This window comes from Salvelinus namaycush, chromosome 1 (genome assembly GCF_016432855.1).
Source record: "Salvelinus namaycush isolate Seneca chromosome 1, SaNama_1.0, whole genome shotgun sequence".
Taxonomy (NCBI): domain Eukaryota; kingdom Metazoa; phylum Chordata; class Actinopteri; order Salmoniformes; family Salmonidae; genus Salvelinus; species Salvelinus namaycush.
The window spans coordinates 25927819-25948551 of record NC_052307.1 but is presented as its reverse complement, the minus strand read 5'-3'; the positions used below and the strand labels follow the sequence as shown (position 1 = coordinate 25948551).

The following is a 20733-nucleotide window of genomic DNA, read 5'->3' as shown; positions in this document are numbered from 1 at the left end:
CTTGGCAGAGCATCGAAGCTGTAAAACAGGAAATAACAAAAATATTAGAAGACATTACAACCTTGCACAACATCAATGCACCTCCCAATTTTACATAAGAATAATCTCATGCAATGAAAATGATTTTCACCTGAAGAGCTGGTACTGCTTGATCTGTGGCAGTGGCCTGAAGTACGGAGTCAGGTGTTGTTACCAGCCATAGCTTTCCACCTGCACCGTACCATCCTCCAGTCCAACCAGCTGTGGGATGTTGACCCGTCACAGTGCTGTCCTTCACAACACCAGCAATCTCAGACAAAGTGTTCACTCTGGTCTTTCTGAAGCGCTGCTTGATGAGGTCAAAGCACCAGTCGGGGGCAAACTTGGTGTGGCCTGTGATCAGGAAGTGAAGGTCCAGATCATGGTGGAGCTAGTGCATGGTCCGCCAGGCACAATACCAGAGCACAAACTTGTTCTGGCCACTGTAGTTATCACAATTAGGGTCCACACGCGTTTCCCCAACTCTGTAGTTGATGACTGTGCTGCTGCCTTTGCTGGATGACATGCTTTCATCAATCAAGTAGTTGACTTGTGGTATTCCTTCACAGCAGACAAACAATCCACACCTGCGAGGAGTTATAAAGTAGATTGGACCTGGCTGCATAGGGTCAGAAGGATAGTGCACCTGCAAAGAACATTAAGACAAATTGCAATTAATTGTCTCATCCCTGTCATTCTGTCTTTACACAGTGAAATGCATTTGCCTGCCTCCCATATTATCTATTTATTATTTATGTTTTTTTGTGTGTATATCTATCTATGCCCTTAATCAGTATAAAGGAGGACATGTTGCTTACTTGTTGAGCAAAATTAAAGATGCAACGCATCCTGATGTCTGCTTCCTGGTTCAGTAGGGGCCCACAGAGACAACTGCAGGTCTTGATAGTCTTGCATTCAGCAACCACTTTCTGGTAGACAGACCGCTCACTCTGAACAAGCAGGAGATGCTGCTCTTGCTTCTTCCACTTGGCTGACTTAACAGCTTCTGGCAGATCTGAAGACCTGATAGTTGTTCCTCTGGCACTGCCAACACAGGTCTGTCCTCTGCTTAGTGCTTGAGATGTGGGGCAGCAATTTTCTCCACAGATTCCTTAAGGAAGACAGCCCGACTACACGTACCTCTGGAAAACAGACAAAATGCGAGATCAATAAAAGTAGTGCTAATTATGTTGGAGGTCAATTAAATAATCAAAATGTGGTGTTTATGCTTTACATACCAAGTGTTGTCATCGATTCTTTGTAGAGACACCACACCACTGCTTTTGTCACATGAGATGGCAGCAGCTTTCCACCAAAGTGTCTGTCCTGGGTGGCATCCTGGTAATACTATTGCATTAGCCTCTGCGTAGTTGTTGATGAAGTTCACCATTCGCAGCAAGTCCTCATGCTTCAGGTGTAACCAGCAAGCTTTCACTTGGAGTCTTTTGTTTAGACATGTAATGTTAGCTAGCTAAAAAAATTAACAAAAATCCCAATACATAGAGTAACGTTCGCAAACCAGCCATCTAACGTTAGCTAGTTAACGGCATGTTTTAACTTGGAGTCTTTTGTTTAGACATGTAACGTTTTTACCTAAATCAGGGATTTCCTCATCGTCTGATTCATTTTCAGAGTCCGAGAGAGTTAGCATGGCACGATCGTCCTCCAGAAAGTAGTCCATCACAACTTTTTCCCACTGACCTTAGTTGATCGCGCCTGATAAATTCAGGGCATAAATGTTATTGAGAGCAGTAGCAACATATTTGCAGTTCTCCATGGCTAATGTTATACAGTATCTTCCGAGAAGAAAAACTGCAGTAGAAAGGATAATCTAAACATTACGAGTAGCTCACTTTATAGACACAAGTGCAACACCGCAGACCAATCCAAACTCATCTCTCGGCATGTCCAGCCCACTCATTATCTCAGCCAATCATGGCTAGCTGGAAGGTTTGGTCTGCGACTGCTTTCTCTGTGGCTAAACCAATTTGGCTCGTAATTTAACCATTTTATTTTTATTTACAGATGACATAACGTTACAAGTTTGATATTAAGGCACATGAAAGTTCACATGTTCGAGAAGCCATTTCTGCCAAAAAACGCATTTTGATAAAAAAAAAAAAAATTATGTTCAAAAGGCTCTCCTGTGAAGTCTGATTTGCGACATATGCCTAGTTTCCGAATTGGGTCACATTTTAGAGGGATAGTTCAGCCAAATTAGTAATATATTTACATGTTGGTTTCTTGTAGACAAGGAGAGACTGCAATCCATCCTATGGCTACAGTAGCATTAATATTAGCATGTTCTAATGAAAAACTAATCTAATTCAATGTCCCCCAGTTAGCATACTCTAAATCCCATTCCCAAATAATCTCAAGGTAACTTCAAACCAAGTCATCGGGTTTTGAGTGTGTATTCAATTTTAAAATAATCGTGACTACACCTGACGTGTGATTTTTAAACATTTGTATCTCACCTAGGTCATGGGCCTAAGCCATATGACAATATGTAGAATTGCACGAAATTATCTTTAAAACTGATTTTTTTTATGGGTGAACCTCTAAACCCCCCGGCTAAGGGTGGTGTCAATGACATTCACAATAGAAAATATCACTCCAAGCTACCGGATCTTCAAAAAATAGCAGCACTGGTGATTGATTTACACACTCCAGTACAGTAGGTGGCGACATGCACCTCCAACCAACCGCCATAATATTATTGAAGTAGAAGAAGAATTCCGCGCACGTGATCCGCGAAAAACTCAAGTATGTCAGGTCTAGCAGTCATGGCGCTGTACTGCAGATAATGCTGACTTTTTTTTGTTGTTGACCAATGACGTAAGAAATCGCCACGGTTTTGCTTATTGAAGGGGTGCAGTCAATTTAAACGCAATTCTCTTGGTTTGGTGAACATCTAAAGAAGCAATCAGGTAATTTGAATAAGGCAACTATATTGAAAACGCATTGTCAGAGTCCTAGCTAGCTAGATAATGTAACCAGCATGCATTGCTGACATGTGTTGACAGTAACTCCTTGATTAACTGTTATACCAATGGCCTAACAAAAAGGCCCTGTAAAACTTGAAGAATTTGGTATCAAAGACAAACATTAAATGCGCGCTCTGTATTAGCCCATTATACTTTTAAGGAGCCTAACTTTACCCTTACTCCTTAATTAAGGTCCAAGGACCTTGTACGTTAGAGGTAGACTGGCTCTGGCAGCCAAATACTAAATATAAACGTAAATCGATTCTTTCAATTGCGTTACGGTTCTAGAAACATAACGCCATAGGCTGTGCGTGAGTTTCAAGTTTGGGGGAGTACATTTTCACCATAAAAATAAAGCATTCCATGTATCATCGCATTTGCTGACTTATGTAAAAGAGCCTACTATGCGTAATGTGATGAATATATTGGATCGTCATGATTTAGGCTAATAATATAACCCAATCACTGTTAGCAAAAAATACCTTTAAATGCATGGCTCAGTGCACGCCTTCATAAAGTATTCATACCCCTTGCCTTATTCCACATTTTGTTGTTACAGCATGAATTCCAAATGGATTAAATATTTATTTTCCTCACCCACCTACACACAATACCCTATAATGACAAAGTCAAAAAATAATTGTTGAATGTTTTGCAGATGTATTGAAAATAAAATACAGAAATATCTAATTTACATACGTATTCACACCCCTGAGTCAATTTGTAGATGCACATTTGGCTGTGATTAAAGCTATGAGTCTTTCTGGATAAATCTCCAAGAGTTTTCCACACCTGGATTGTGTTGCAATTCTTCAAGCTCTGTCAAATTGGTTCTTGATCATTGCTAGACAACCATTTTCAGGTCTTGCTATAGATTTTCAAATAGATTTAAATCAAAACTGTAACTCGGCCACTCAGGAACATTCACTGTTTTCTTGGCAAGCAACTCCGGTGTAGATTTGGCCTTGTGTGTTAGGTAATTGTCCTGCTGAAAGGTGAATTCATCTCCCAGTGGCTGATGGAAAGCACCTGTATCTTTGTTGTGACTGGGTGTATTGATGCACCATCCAAAGTGTTATTACACTGAACAAAAATATAACCTTAACATGCAACTATTTCAAAGATGTTGCAGTTCATATAAAGGAAATCAGTCAATTGAAATTAATTCATAAGGCCCTAATCTATGGATTTCAAATGACTGGGAATACAGATATGCATCTGTTGGCCACACAGATACCTTAAACTAAGTAGGGGCGTGAATCAGAAAACCAGTCATTTATTTGGTGTGACCACCATTTGCTTCATACAGTGCAACATATCTCATTCGTATAGAGTTGGTCAGGCTGTTGATTGTGGAATGTTGTTCCACTCCTCCTAAATGGCTGTGTGAAGTTGCTGAATATTGTCCGGAACTGGAACACGCTGTCGTACACGTTGATCCAGAGCATCCCAAACATGTTCAATCAGTGACATGTCTGGTGAGTATGCAGGCCATGGAAGAACTGGGACATTTTCAGCTTCCAGGAATTGTGTACAGATCCTTGCGACATGGGGTAAAACATGAGGTGATGTCGGCGGATGAATAGCATGACAATGGGCCTCAGGATCTCTTCACGGTATCTCTGTGCATTCAAATTGCCATGGGGGAAAAAATGCAATTGTGTGTTGTGTTGTCCGTAGCTTATGCCTGCCCATACCATAACCCCACCGCCACCATGGGGCACTCTGTTCACAACGTTGACATCAGCAAACCGCTCTCCCACACATCGCCATACACGCTGTTTGCCATCTGCCCAGTACAGTTGAAACAGGGATTCATCCGTGAAGGGCACACTTCTCTAGCGTGCCAGTGGCCATCGATGGTGAGCATTTGCCCACTGAAGTCGGTTACGACACCGAACTGCAGTCAGGTCAAGACCCTGGTGAGGACGAAGAGCACGCAGATGAGCTTCCCTGAGATGGTTTCTGGCAGTTTGTGAATAAATGTTTTGGTTGTGCAAACCCACAATTTCAGCAGCTGTCAGGGTGGCTTGTCTCAAACGATTCCGCAGGTGAAGGTCTCAAACGATTCCGCAGGTGAAGAAGTCGGATGTGGAGGTCCTGGTTTGTCGGGGTTACACATGGTCTGCGGTTGTAAGGCCGGTTGTACGTATTACCATATTCTCTAAAATGACGTTGGAGGCAGCATATTGTAGAGAAATGAACATTACATTCTCTGGCAACCGCTGTGGTGGACATTCCTACAGTCAGCATGCCAATTGCACGCTCCCTCACAGGGACATCTATTTTTTTTTTTTTTTTTTTTTTTTAAATTTATCCCCTTTTCTCCCCAATTTTCGTGGTATCCAATCGCTAGTAATTACTATCTTGTCTCATCGCTACAACTCCCGTACGGGCTCGGGAGAGACGAAGGTCGAAAGCCATGCGTCCTCCGAAGCACAACCCAACCAAGCCGCACTGCTTCTTTAACACAGCGCGCCTCCAACCCGGAAGCCAGCCGCACCAATGTGTCAGAGGAAACACCGTGCACCTGGCCCCCTTGGTTAGCGCGCACTGCGCCCGGCCCGCCACAGGAGTCGCTGGAGCGCGATGAGACAAGGATATCCCTACCGGCCAAACCCTCCCTAACCCGGACGACGCTAGCCCAATTGTGCGTCGCCCCACGGACCTCCCGGTCGCGGCCGGCTGCGACAGAGCCTGGGCGCGAACCCAGAGACTCTGGTGGCGCAGTTAGCACTGCGATGCAATGCCCTAGACCACTGCGCCACCTGGGAGGCCCCTACAGGGACATCTATGGCATTGTGGTGTTTGACTGGGTAATGATCAATCTTCCCACTAAGCGCGCAGCTCACCAGGGACTGCCACGTAGAGCAAAGAAGCAGGAGATTGAACTTCACTCAACTTTCTAGAGTTTTCCCCGTTACTTAACACTATCAACGTTTCCCTTTACTGTGGGAATTGTGATCGAATCAACGCAATATCAGCCACTTTCAATGCAACCTACTGAAAAAAATGGACTATGCAAGACTAAGTGTGTAAAACTAACTATGCAAGAGCTTTTGTTGTAGGCAGAGTGCATTGGAGTAGGATTCTATTGCATTGACAGGCACGACTCAGGCCCGTACTCTACACAGACCGGTGCGCCATAACCAATCAGAGCTGCAGTAGGCCTATATGCAAATAGACCATTGCCATATATGGATTTGTGCCATTCACTTTGAACTGGACTGTTTTACAGCATGAGCGGTCGTGGTTATGCGCTTGTTTTGAGATCAAAGCAAGAGCTGCATGTAGTCATGTGTGCACATTTGTTCATATTCTTTGCTAGTTAATGAGTTATTAGTCCAGTTATAGCTAATTTGTAGTCAGCAATGTGGGAGTGATTGCTTCCTACAAGAGCACAAAACATGTACATTCTATCCATCTTTGAAAAGCAAGTCAGGTAAAGAGCTTTTTTGTCTTAAAGGGGCAGTGTTAAAATCAAATCAAATTGTATTTGTCACATGCACCGAATACGACAGGTGTAGACCTTACCGTGAAATGCTTACTTACAAGCCCTTAACCAACAATGTAGTTCAAGAAATAGAGTTAATAAAATATGACTAAATAAACTAAAGTAAAAAATTAAATCAATCAATAGGTAACACAAGAAATGTACATAACAATAACGAGGCTATATACAGGGGGTATGGTACGAGTCAATGTGTGGGGGTACAGGTTAATCGAGGTAATTTGTAAAGTGACATAGATAATAAACAGCGAGTAGCAGCAGTGGGGAAGGGGGGAACACAATAAAATAACGAGGTTATTAACAGGGGATACCTGTTCTCTTGCCATAACTGATTTGACAGAGAAATATCAGGTAGATGGGATAGCCAGCTGCAGCCATAACCAAGCTATGCTAGATAGCTTCTGTCAGCTTGGCTAAACACAAGGTCAGCGCAGGCTTTAGCCTAAGCATAGAACTGAATTAGCTGACCAGCTTGAGATGGCGAGTCACACCATACCCAAACCGGACGCGCGCCATCGTGCGCAAATTAATTTTGTCCCCCCACACCAAACATGATCACGACACGCAGGTTGAAATGTCAAAACAAACTCTGAACCAATTATATTCATTTGGGGACAGGTCGAAAAGCATTAAACATTTATGCCAATTTTGCTAGCTATCTTGCAGTTGCTAGCTAATTTGTCCTGGGATATAAATGTTGAGTTATTTTACCTGAAATACACAAGGTCCTCTACTCCGACAATTAATCCACACATAAAACAGTCAACCGAATCGTTTCTAGTCATCTCTTCTCCTTCAGGCTTTTTCTTCTTTGGACTTTATATGGCGATTGGCATCTAACTTTCATAAAGGTGTATTACCATGATCGACCGACCTCCGTTCATCTTTCAATCATCCACGTGCCATCTCCTCATTGGTTATCTGCTTCTATAAACCAATGAGGGGATGGGAGAGGCAGGACTTGCACCGCGTTCAGCGTCACAAATAGAACTGACTTCTATTTTAGCGATTGGCAACGCAGACGCTCGTTGGCGAGCGCGAGCAGTGTGGGTGCAATGATTGACTAAAATGTATGTGTACATTTATTTTGCAACGCACGCGACGTGAGCGGTGTGGTCAGTGTCCTCAGCTTCTAAACTTTGTTCTTTCCATTGCAAAGCTAGCTTCGCTTACCTTGCTGTACTCACTACTGCCCTTGTGTGTATCTTTGCCATTCAATCACAACAAACATCAAACCACACCCCCAAGACAACTCTTGTTTGCCTGCAGTCTTGGCCTTTCTTAATGAACATTGATGGAAAAACGAGGCCAAATCAGGAAGTGCAGTTGCCCTTTAAAAAACTCGCCCGGCCAGAAGATACTATGGTCTATAGGCGCTAAAGATAGTAGCGTCTATGAATGGGTTACATGCATATACACTCCCCGTCATATTTATACTCCAACATTTTGGATGTTAGATACAATGTTTAATATGAGGCAACAGTATAGAACAGTGTTTCCCAACCCTGGTCCTCGAGTTGCCCCAACAGTACACATTTTTATTGTAACCCTGGACAAGCACACCTGATTCAACTTGTCAACTAATCATCAAGCCCTCAATGAGTTGAAGTTCTTTTTCCCCCCATAAGTATTTGGACAAATTCACTTAGTGTATTAAAAGTTTAGTATTTTGTCTCCTATTCTTAGCATGCAATGACTACATCAAGCTTGTGACTACGAACTTGTTGGATGCATTTGCAGTTTGTTTTAATTGTTTTGGATTATGTTTTGCTCAATAGGAACTGAATGGTAAATAATGTATTATAATTTTGGAGTCACTTTTATTGAAAATAAGAATAGAAGATGCTTCTGAACACTTCTACATTAATTTGGATGCTACCACAGTGGTTGCCTTAGGATTTTCTTCAGCAGCGGTGTCAAAGTTGGGGTGGTGAGCATGGCTAATGGCACAGTCTCCGACCAAAATTTGAGGCCCCCTCTTGGCAAAATGTTGTCGTTTTAAAGTTAATTTCCTTCAATTCAACACATTTTGCATGCTTTTAAATTATGTCAAAAAACATATATATATTTATATATACAGTGCATTTGTAAAGTATTCAGACCTCTTCACTTTTTCCACCTTTTATGTAACAGCCTTATTCTAAAATGGATTAAATTGTTTCCCCCCCACCCTCATCAGTTTACACACAACATTTTTGCAAATGTATTAAAAATAAAAAAAACATATCACATTTACATAAGTATTCAGACTAGGGATGCACTGTATATCGGTGAACATATCGGAATCGGCCGATATTAGCTAAAAATGCCAACATTGGTATCGGCCCGATGTCTAGTTTTTATTATTATTATTATTACTTTTTTTTTTTTACCCCCTTTTTCTCCCCCAATTTTCGTGGTATCCAATCGCTAGTAATTACTATCTTGTCTCATCGCTACAACTCCCGTACGGGCTCGGGAGAGACGAAGGTCGAAGCCATGCATCCCCCGAAGCACAACCCAACCAAGCCGCACTGCTTCTTAACACAGCGCGCCTCCAACCCGGGAAGCCAGCCGCACCAATGTGTCGGAGGAAACACCGTGCACCTGGCCCCCTCGGTTAGCGCGCACTGCGCCCGGCCCGCCACAGGAGTCGCTGGAGCGCGATGAGACAAGGATATCCCTACCGGCCAAACCCTCCCTAACCCGGACGACGCTAGGCCAATTGTGCGTCGCCCCACGGACCTCCCGGTCGCGGCCGGCTGCGACAGAGCCTGGGCGCGAACCCAGAGACTCTGGTGGCGCAGCTGGCGCTGCGATGCAGTGCCCTAGACCACTGCGCCACCCGGGAGGCCCCCGATGTCTAGTTTAACGCCGACGTTAAAAACCGATGTCAAAGATAGCGTGCATAGCTATATAATGTAGGTACATGCCGTAATGACGGCACGTACAATTTTGCATTACACGTGCAACACAGCATTCCTAACCTAGCCCACACAATGTTGACTGCTCGATCCACACAGCAGACAAGTCGAGCAGTCATTTGAAGAGTAAGATAATTTCAGCGAGACAACTCAAAGGCGAAATCCATTAAAGCCAAGATAATGGAATTCATTGCCCTTGACAATCAACCGTTCTCTGTCGTGGGTGATGTTGGCTTTCGCTGACTGGTCGAGCACCGGTACACTACCAAGTGCGCTATTTTTCAGATGTTTCCCTATCGGAGTTACACTGTAATAGCGTCACTGCTCTTAGCTTCACAACATACATACTATGGAACACCGTTTGGGTCTTTGCGTGTCAAAAAATATATAGTAGCACTGTCAAAGCTGTACAAAAAAGTCTGCAAACACTGGCCACGAACGATGTGTTTACAATACGGCGTTGGTAATAAAGCATCATTTGTTTGACCGCAACTTCTGGGGTAGCTAGCTTTAGCTTGTTACCTAGCTAGCACCATTACAACCAGCCTGAAAACAGTGACCAGTAGAAACTGCAGTCATTTTCATTGTTCTTAGCAATGATTTAGGAATCCTTGTAAGTAATTGTCGGAACTAGAAGCACAAGCATTTCGCTACACTCGCATTAACATCTGCTAACCATGTGTATGTGACAAATAAAATTTGATTTGATTTAGTATTAGCTAGGTTGCCACTTGTTGTTCGCCTATTGAAATTGAACTTCAGTTCATGAAAATAAATAGCTAGCCAGCTACTTAACCCTGTTGCCCAAACTAACATTATAAGCAGCCAGCTAGCTTGGTCTGGCTAGTGAGGCTCGACCGGACAGAGTTATGTGTTGTGAAGCTAGCCACAATAAGGATTAGGCACAATAGTTGACTTTGCGGTTAGCCTTCAAAATAAAAGTATGTCATTGACAGTGATGCAAATGAATACAAATAGTAGAATTATGCCATACTTTTATTTTGAAGGCTAACCGCAAAGTCCACTATTGTGGCTAGCTTCACACAGATGGGTCCGACCACCATTAATCAAATAAGAACTGTCTTATAAATTAGGGTTATTTTAGATGACACCTAACTATATAGCTAACTATACCTACTGAAACAGATTATGATGTGTATGTTTTTTGACACGCAAAGACCCAAACGGCGTTCCATAGAAATCCTGGTTGAGAATGAAATGACTGAACAACGAAACAGTACAGCAAGTAAGTGAAAGAAATAGGTTTTGATTTATGTTTTACTGGTAATGGGGACATATGTAAATGCCAACAAAATAACGTTTTGGATAGTGGGTGTGTCTGTGTAACCTTTATTTAACTAGGCAAGTCAGTTAAGAATAAATTCTTATTTACAATGACGGCCCGGACGACGCTGTGCCAATTGCGTGCCGCCCTAAGGGACTTCCAATCACGGCCAGATGTGATACAGCCTGGTTTTGAACCAGGGACTTTAGTGACACCTCTTCCACTGAGATGCAGTGCCTTAGAACGCAGCGTCCGCCTGTGTGTATGTTAACTATTTAACTGTACTAGAATATTTAAAATCACTAATTCAGACCCTTTACTCAGTACTTTGTTGAAGCACCTTTGGGTATGACGCTACAAGCTTGGCACACCTGTATTTGGGGAGTTTCTCACATTCTTCTCTGCAGATCCTCTCAAGCTCTCAGGTTGGATGGGGAGCGTCACTGCACAGCTATTTTCAGGTCTCTCCAGAGATGTTCGATCGGGTTCAAGTCCGGGCTCTGGCTGGGCCACTCAAGGACATTCAGAGACGTGTCCCGAAGCCACTACTGCGTTGTCTTTGCTGTATGCTTAGGGTCGTTGTCCTGTTGGAAGGTGAACCTTCGCCCCAGTCTGAGGTCCTGAGCACTCTGGAGCAGGTTTTCATCAAAGATCTCTCTGTACTTTGCTCCGTTCATCTTTCCCTCGATCCTGACTAGTCTCTCAGTCCATGCCGCTGAAAAACATCCCCACAGCATGATGCTGCCACCACCATTCTTCACTGTAGGGATGGTGCCAGGTTTCCTCCAGACGTGACACTTGGCATTCAGGCCAAAGAGTTCAATCTTGGTTTCATCAGACCAGAGAATCTTGTTTCTCATGGTCTGAAAGTCCTTTTGGTGCTTTTTGGCAATCTCCAAGTGGGCTGTCAGGTGCCTTTTTACTGAGGAGTGGCTTCCGTCTGGTCACTCTACCATAAAGGCCTGATTGGTGGAGTGTGCAGAGATGGTTGTCTTTCTGGAAGGCTCTCCTATCTCCACAGAGAAACTCCCCACAGAGGAGCTCTGTCAGAGTGACCATCAGGTTCTTGTTCACCTCCCTGACCAAGGCCCTTCTCTCCCAATTGCTCAGTTTGGCTGGGTGGCCAGCTCTAGGAAGAGTGTTGGTGGTTCCAAACTTCTTCCATTTATAAATTATGGCGGCCACTGTGTTCTTGGTGACCTTCAATGCTGCAGAGTTTTTTTTATACCCTTCCCCAGATTTGTGCCTCGACACAATCCTGTCTCGGAGCTCTACGGACAATTCCTTCGACCTCAGACGTTGCTCCACTTTTATCAAGGTGCCCAATGTGTGCCATGAAAACGCACCCCACACCACCACCACCAGCCTGCAACGTCTACACACAACATGATGGATGCATGTATTGTGGTTTTCGCCATACCCTTGTCCTCCCATCAGCGTAAAACAGCAGGATCCAGGATTCCTCAGTCCAGGCAGTGTTTTTGTTTTCATTCCTTAGCCCACTGCAGCCGCAGTTTCAGCAAAAAAACAAGAAAGAAGTGGAACTCTGGAAAGTCATCGGCTGCCATACCCCATTTGTGTCAATGTATGACGAGTTGTGCATTCTTTTATGGGTCTTTGGGCACCAATGTTGTACTGGACTGTTGCTCTGCACAAGTCAGCCTCCTTTGTCCTTTTTCATCAGTGAACTGTTTTTCGACCACTGGTCTTGATTGATTTAACAGGTGACATCAATAATGGAGCATAGCTTTATCCCGCATTCACCTGATCAGTCTGTCATGGAAAGAGTTTTGTTTTGTACACTGTGTACATCATGTAACAGCAGCCTTCCCTCTCTTCACTAGAAGAGGGGGTGTAACAGGGATCAGACCAACACGCAGCGTAGCCAGTGCTCAACATGTTTAATACGAACGATAAACGTGAACACTTAACAAATACAAAATAATAAATGTGGCAAACCGATACAGTCCTAGCTGGTGCATAGAAAACACAAAGACAGGAAACAACCACCCACAAATCCCCAACACAAAACAAGCCACCTATATATGATTCCCAATCAGGGACAACGATTGACAGCTGCCTCTGATTGAGAACCATATTAGGCCGAACACAGAAACAGACAAACTAGACACACAACAGAATGCCCACCCAGCTCACGTCCTGACCAACACTGAAACAAGCACAACACACAAGAACTATGGTCAGAACGTGACACATCATTGGTTTTGCCAAGGGCCGAGAAGATTTTTACAGTTTGAGCTAGTTTCCTGCAATCCTACACATTTGTCATGAGGTTGAGAGAAAATGTGCAGTTTTAGAGCCAAATTTTCTGAAATTCTATATCTGAGTGACTCAAATATAATAACAAAATCAATGGGGCCTCATGCCATGACATTTTGGGAATTTTAGATTCTCCCTGACAGTCTAGTTTTTTTATTTTGGTGATTGTAGGTTCTCAAAGATCTTATTGAAAATTAATTAGCTCCAATATATTTTCTACTTTATATTTGGTTTGAGTCGTTTAAGTTTACACTGAATGTGTTACCATCCGAGTGGCCCGCCACTGCTAAATTAATATAGGGGAAACAATGTACCATGATTATGAATAATTATGAATGAATCCAGAATAATGATGAATGACAAAGTAAAGAACAATGATCGTACCCCCTAAAATATTGTGACCTCCACTGTTTTTGGCATTGGTGAGCGGATATCATTTTTGGGGGGGGGGGGGGGGGGGGGGGGGGGGGGCATGATCTTCAGATAAAAGGTGACATTCTGTACTATCGCCTGATATGAAACATTTGATCTCAAATCCAAAATGCTGGAGTATAGAGCCAAATCTACACATTTTTAGCTTAACTATCCACATAAATACAGAGGGGAGTGTAGGTGTTCTTTTGAAGACTTCTTGAATAAAGGTGTGTGGATAGTTGTCATCTGTTTTTAGCTTTTCAAATAAGTTATTTCTAATTGCTTTGTCCAGGATGGCTGAGCCAGGCTCAAGCAACCCTGGTGGCCCATCTCACACTCCGGCAACGCCCGGAGGGAGTGGCAGGGGTTTGGTGATGGGACGCCGGCTACCTGCTACTATCTCCCCTGGCCGTCTCCCTTCCATGCGCTCCAGAGACCTCACCCTGGGAGGTGTGAAAAAGGTAGGCTCAGTGAATTGTATACAGTGTTTGTAATGGTCTATCACCACAACTTTTGTATTTGTTTAACAAAGTAAATCTTGACTTCCATGTTTTATCTTTCAGAAAACTTTCACCCCTAACATTATTGGCCGCAAAGCTAAAGAAGAGTAAGTTCAGTTGTTCAGTCTGTGACGATATATGAAGCTCTTCCTTTGTCCTTGGTGGAACGAGAAATTGCCAAGAAACTGAAGATGTCGTACAACGCTGTGTACTGCTCCCTTCACAAAACAGTGCAAACTGGCCCTAACCAGAATAGAAAGAGGAGTGGGAGGCCCCGGTGCACAACTGAGCAAGAGTACAAGTACATTATGACTCCGGGATGCTGGCCTTCTAGGCAGAGTTCCTCTGTCCAGTGTCTGTTCTTTTGCCCATCTGAATCTTTTCTTTTTATTGGCCAGTCAGAGATATGGCTTTTTCTTTGCAACTCTGCCTAGAAGGCCAGAATCCCGGAGTTGCCTCTTCACTGTTGACGTTGAGACTGGTGTTTTGCGGGTACTATTTAAAGATGCTGCCAGTTGAGAACTTGTGAGGCGTCTGTTTCTCAAACTACACACACTAATGTACTTGTCCTCTTGCTCAGTTGTGCACCGGGGCCTCCCACTCTTTCTATTCTGGTTAGAGACAGTTTGCTCTGTTCTGTGAAGGGAGTAGTACACAGCGTTGTACGACATCTTCAGTTTCTTGGCAATTTTGCATGGAATAGCCTTAATTTCTCAGAACAAGAATAGCCTGACCAGTTTCAGAAGAAAGTTCTTTGTTTCTGGCCATTTTGAGCCTTTAATCGAACTCACAAATGTTGATGCTCCTGATACTCAACTAGTCTAAAGAAGGACAGTTTTATTGCTTCTTTAATCAGAACAACAGATTTTAGCTGTGCTAACATAATTGCAAGAGGGTTTTCTAATGATCAATTAGCCTTTTAAAATTATAAACTTGGATTAGGTAACACAACGTGCCATTTGAACACAGGAGTTATGGTTGCTGATAATGGGTATCTGTACACCTATGTAGATATTCCATTAAAAAAATCAGCCGTTTACAGCTACAATAGTCATTTACAACATGAACAATGTCTACACTGTATTTCTGATCAATTTGATGTTACTTTAATAGACTTTTCTTTAGCTTTTCTTTAAAAAACAAGGACTTTTCTAAGTGACCCCAAACTTTTGAACGGTAGTATGTGTGTGTGTGTGTGTATATATGTATGTATGTGTATATATATATAGTTGAAGTCAGAAGTTTACATACACCTTAGCCAAATACATTTAAACTCAGTTTTTCACAATTCCTGACACTGGCTTAAGCAGTGTCCCCCTGCTTAAGCCAGTACATGTCCAGGCCTGTCTGAAGTTTGCTAGAGAGCATTTGGATGATCCAGAAGAAGTTTGGGAGAATGTCATATGGTCAGATGAAACCAAAATAGAACTTTTTGGTAAAAACCCAACTCGTCGTGTTTGGAGGACAAAGAATGCTGAGTTGCATCCAAAGAACACCATACCTACTGTGAAGCATGGGGGTGGAAACATCATGCTTTGGGGCCTTTTTTCTGCAAAGGGACCAGGACGACTGATCCGTGTAAAGGAAAGAATGAATGGGGCCATGTATCGTGAGATTTTGAGTGAAAACCTCCTTCCATCAGCAAGGGCATTGAAGATGAAACGTGGCTGGGTCTTTCAGCATGACAATGATCCCAAACACACCGCCCGGGCAACGGAGTGGCTTCGTAAGAAGCATTTCAAGGTCCTGGAGTGGCCTAGCCAGTCTCCAGATCTCAACCCCATAGAAAATCTTTGGAGGGAGTTGAAAGTCCGTGTTGCCCAGCAACAGCCCCAAAACATCACTGCTCTAGAGGAGATCTGCATGGAGGAATGGGCCAAAATACCAGCAACAGTGTGTGAAAACCTTGTGAAGACTTACAGAAAACGTTTGACCTCTGTCATTGCCAACAAAGGGTATATAACAAAGTATTGAGATTAACTTTTGTTATTGACCAAATACTTATTTTCCACCATAATTTGCAAATAAATTCATTAAAAATCCTACAATGTGATTTTCTGGATTTCTTTCCCTCATTTTGTCTGTCATAGTTGAAGTGTACCTATGATGAAAATTACAGGCCTCTCTCATCTTTTTAAGTGGGAGAACTTGCACAATTGGTGGCTGACTAAATAGTTTTTTGCCCCACTGTAGATACACACACAGATCTCAAGATGAATGCGCTAGCTGCAAGTCTGCTAAGTGACAAATTGAAATACAATGCATGATTCTGAAATGTTTTCCAGCACATACTGGATCTTAGGAATGACCATATGTTGAGAGTTTGACTTTCTTCTACCTTAGGCAGAAGGTTGAGGGTGGACAAAGGAGGGAGAGGAGGGAGAACGATCGGGGTCGTGAGCGAGGTGGTAGGGGCGGTCGGGGCCGGGGACGTCCAGAGGTCATCCAGTCCCACTCCATCTTTGAGCAGGGGCCTGCAGAGATAACGATTAAGAAAAGAGGTATGGCTGGGTCATTCATTCAGCTGTGATTCCATTACATGTTATATGGTGTAATATTTTGTGTAGACCATATTGATGTATCATGATTTGTGTTTTAAGCCATGAGTTTCTTCCTGTGCTCCAATCAGGTGGCTATGAAGGTGAAAGAGATGCACCAAGTGTGGGTCCTTCACCCATCATCAACATCAAGAAGGAGAAGAGGGAGACAGAGGAAGAGACCAAAGAAATTTTGCGCGCTCTTGAACGAGACAATGTGAGTCCTCCATGTACCCGTGTCTTATCATGCTGTCGGCCTGTGCATTTATGATCTAGTTCCTTGCACACTTACTTAAAAGTAATTTTCAACTAATTTCCACCAGTTCCTGGATGACCCTCACCTACGGAGTGATGTAAGGAGCTGTCCTGTCCAGCTGCCCCTGGCTGTGTCAGGGTGGGGATTCAAGGAGGAAAGTGATGTGACAGCCTCCTCCAAACCAGACAAGACTGAAGAGGATAGTGAGGCCATGGACGGCACAAATGCACTCAAAGGTAACAATAATCCATGTCAGTTAAAAGGAAACAAAATGGCAACACAATGGGCTCCAACTGTCTAGCCATGTGTCTCCCTCCCTCTTCAGTGAAACAGGAGCCAGAAGATGCGCCAGAGGTAAAGAAGATGGAACCCACTTTCAGACCACCTCCTCTCCCTGAGCCTGAAGTTTTACCTGAGCTGCTGGAGAGCTGGAGTCAGACCAAAGAAGAGGAGCTGTTCTTCATTCAGCTCCCTGACTCCCTACCAGGGCAGCCGCCCACCCAAGAGGTCAGGCCAGTGAAGACAGAGATGCAGTCGGAGGATGGACAGTCCATGCTTTTGAAAACGGAATCTCAAGTAGGTATTTAAATATGTGGTTCAGAGAGCAAGACTACTGTGTATACGATCAGTTTGCATGTCTGTCCTCTGTGGAATAGGAGGAGCAGCAGGAGGAAAACAGTTGTCATCTGAGGGACCTGCAGGAGGGTCTGGTTGGACGGCTGCTGGTGCGGAAGTCTGGTCGGGTTCAGCTCATACTGGGGCATGTCACACTAGATGTGGCTCTGGGAACCTCGTGTGCTTTCCTCCAGGTCAGAGAACAACCTTTGGCTGCTCATAGTTGGTTAAAATCATATGATGCACACCAGATGATATCAGTCTCAGGATGATGTCACTGGAAATAATTATCTTCCATCTTTTTTACTACAAAACATAGAAACCTGCCGTTTTCATGTTGATGTTGGGGGTGGTGCTGATGTTCTTTCAACTTGATGTTGAAAGAAGTTGAATTTCCCTTTAAATCTTCACTTCTCTGTAGTTTTATAGTTGTACAGTATGTAAACATATACATATTATTTTATGTTTGTCTTGTATGTCATTGTCTGACAAGCCCCCCCCCTCTCTAATTCCATTAGGAGCTGGTGTCAGTTGGAACAGGAGAGGGCCGGACTGGTGACTTGTCAGTGCTGGGACACATCAAACACAAATTGGTCTGCTCTCCAGACTTTGAAGCCCTGTTGGAGAACAGAGTGTGACGAAGCATTAGGCAATTTCTACACTACAGTGGGGACCTAATCCAGAAAGACACACAGACCATGCAGTGCTGTATCAGGTCTATAAGGACAGTAGTACCACAAGCAGACAACACCCAGCTTTTTTCAGGTGTCCATTGTGGTTAATTGGTCCTGGAAAGTTGCAGAATGTGTAATAGAAAGTCAGATCTCCTACCACTATTTTGTATGAATAGAGAGCTTGTTTACAGAACATTGTATTTATTTTTCTCTCTGCAGAAAGTGATGGGAGAATATATTTTGAGATGTGTTCTAAAAAAGATGTGCTATGTGACTCCAATAAATGGAAGGTACAGTATTCTCTTCATGAATGAGCCAAATTCCAAATGTCCTATTCAAGTGTTATAAGCAGATCATACTATCAGGTCTATGCTCGTGAGGGATAAGTGGGAAAAGTAATATTGCCCCTGTAGTATCCTGTAAACACATACCTAAATTACTGGATGTAAGATTACATTTTACTTGGATGTAAGATGAATAAAAAGAACAAAGAAAAGTTCCTGTGTGCTTTATGTATTCTTCAGACCCCTTGACTTTTTCCATATTTTACGTTACAGCCTTATAATAAAATGGATTAAATCCAAAATGTTCCTCATCAATCTACACACAATACCCCATAATAAAAATAGCAAATTTACTAAAAAGATAATTCATTAAAAATAATAAACAGATACCTTATTTACATAAGTATTCAGACCCTTTGCTATGAGACTTGAAATTGAGCTCAGGTTCATCCTGTTTCCATTGAACCTCCTTGATGTTTCTACAACTTGATTGGAGTCCACCTGTGGTAAATTCAATGATTGGACATGATTAGGAAAGACACACACCTGTCTATATAAGATCCCACAGTTGACAGTGCATGTCAGAACAAAACCAAGCCATGAGGTCGAAGGAATTGTCCGTAGAGCTCAGAGACAGGATTGTGTCGAGGCACAAATCTGGGGAAGGGTACCTGCAGCATGGAAGGTCCCCAAGAACACAGTGGCCTCAATTATTCTTAAATGGAAGAAGTTGGAACCACCAAGACTCTTCCTAGAGCTGGCCGCCCGGCCAAACTGAGCATTCGGGGGAGAAGGGCCTTGGTCAGGGAGGTGACCAAGAACCCGATGGTCACTCTGACAGAGCTCCAGAGTTCCTCTGTGGAGATGGGAGAACCTTCCAGAAGGACAACCATCTCTGCAGCACTCCACCAATCAAGCCTTTATGGTTGAGTGGCCGGACGGAAGCCACTACTCAGTAAAAGGCACATGACAGCCTGCTTGGAGTTTGCCAAAAGGCACCTAAAGGACTCTCAGACGATGAGAAACAAGATTCTCTGGTCTGATGAAACCAAGATTGAACTCTTTGGCCTGAATGCCAAGCGTCACATCTGGAGGAAACCAGGCACTGCTCATCACCTGGCAATACCATACCTACAGTGAAGCAGGGTGGTGGCAGCATCATGCTGTGCGAATATTTCTCAGTGGCAGGGACTGGGAGACTAGTCAGGATCTAGGGAAAGATGAACGGAGCAAAGTACAGAGAGATCCTTGATGAAAACCTCCTCCAGAGGACTCAGGACCTCAGACTGGGGCTACACTCGCATTAACATCTGCTAATAAATCAAATTTGATTTGAGGTTCACCTTCCAACAGGACAACGGCCATAAGCACACAGCCAAGACAACGCAGTAGTGTCTTCGGGACAAGTCTCAATGTCCTTGAGTGGCCCAGCTAGAGCCCGGACTTGAAACCGATCAAACATCTCTGGAAAGACCTGAAAATAGCTGTGTAGCGACGCTCCCCATCCAACCTGACAGAGCTTGAGAGGATCTGCAGAGAAGAATGGGAGAAATTCCCCATATACAGGTGTGCCAAGCTTGTAGTGTCATACCCAAGAAGACTCGAAGTTGTAATCACTGCCAAAGGTGCTTCAACAAAGTACTGAGTAAAGGGTCTGAATACTTATGTAAACGTGATATTTCCGTTTTATTTTTTTTATACTATTGCAAAAATTAAAAAAAAACGGTTTGCTTTGGCATTATGGGGTATTGTGTGTAGATTGAGAGAGGGGGAATTATTTTTTAAATACATTTTAAAGTAAGGCTGTAATGTAACAAAGTGAAAAAAGTCAAGGGGTCTGAATACTTTCTGAATGCACTGTAGGTTGGTCATCTAGGTTTGTATCTGTAGACTTTCCATCACCATGGAGAAAAACGATGCACAATACAGTCATTGAGTACATTGAGACATTAAGTGCTTTGTGACGTAGCTCAGTTAGTAGAGCAGGGCGCTTGCAATGCTTAGGGTTGTGTTTTTCAATTCCCATGGGGGACCATTACGAAAAATGTGTGCATTCACCGCTGTGAATAAGAGCAACTACTAAAATGAAACAGGAATTAATAAACCATTTCAGTTTCACATATAAATAAGTTGCATTTGCAAAGTATTTCAAGAAACTGGAAAACATATCAAGCAAGTATTTATATATTCCACAAGTATTGTCAGACTCAAATTTCAAATCCTGGTAAACACTCAAATACATTTAGTTTACATTTTTTTCAGAAAAGTTGTGCACTGGGCCCAGACCAATATAGACATCATCGGCATTGCAAAGAAGTTGCAGCCCTCCCACCCCCAAACTACTTCCCGCGGCTATTTGGTCAGCTCTTGTGCTATGTGGTCACCTCTTGTCTTCCATAAAAAGGCGCTCATATGGCCATGTGGGAACACTAACTGTATCAAGGTGTATATCAATTTAACCTTTTGTTT

At 43.2% G+C, this 20733-nt stretch overlaps 1 protein-coding gene and 1 long non-coding RNA gene across 2 annotated transcripts; one reads left to right on the top strand and one right to left on the bottom strand.

Annotated features, from left to right (window-relative positions):
• Window positions 1-233: 233 nt before the first annotated feature.
• On the bottom strand, window positions 234-1828 carry LOC120054724. Its single transcript, XR_005477632.1, has 3 exons — window positions 1257-1828; window positions 837-1160; window positions 234-664 (listed from the first exon to the last, which is right to left on the bottom strand). It is a non-coding gene; the product is annotated as an uncharacterized LOC120054724 (long non-coding RNA).
• A 950-nt stretch (window positions 1829-2778) lies between these two features.
• Window positions 2779-18287, top strand: LOC120054714 (DNA-directed RNA polymerase III subunit RPC4-like). The gene is made up of 9 exons (XM_039002269.1): window positions 2779-2948; window positions 13691-13859; window positions 13962-14005; window positions 16242-16399; window positions 16528-16652; window positions 16759-16927; window positions 17017-17267; window positions 17348-17500; window positions 17825-18287. Exons 2-9 carry the CDS (start codon window positions 13692-13694, stop codon window positions 17942-17944), a joined length of 1188 nt encoding a protein of 395 aa, XP_038858197.1. The 5' UTR covers window positions 2779-2948; window position 13691; the 3' UTR covers window positions 17945-18287.
• Window positions 18288-20733: the final 2446 nt, after the last annotated feature.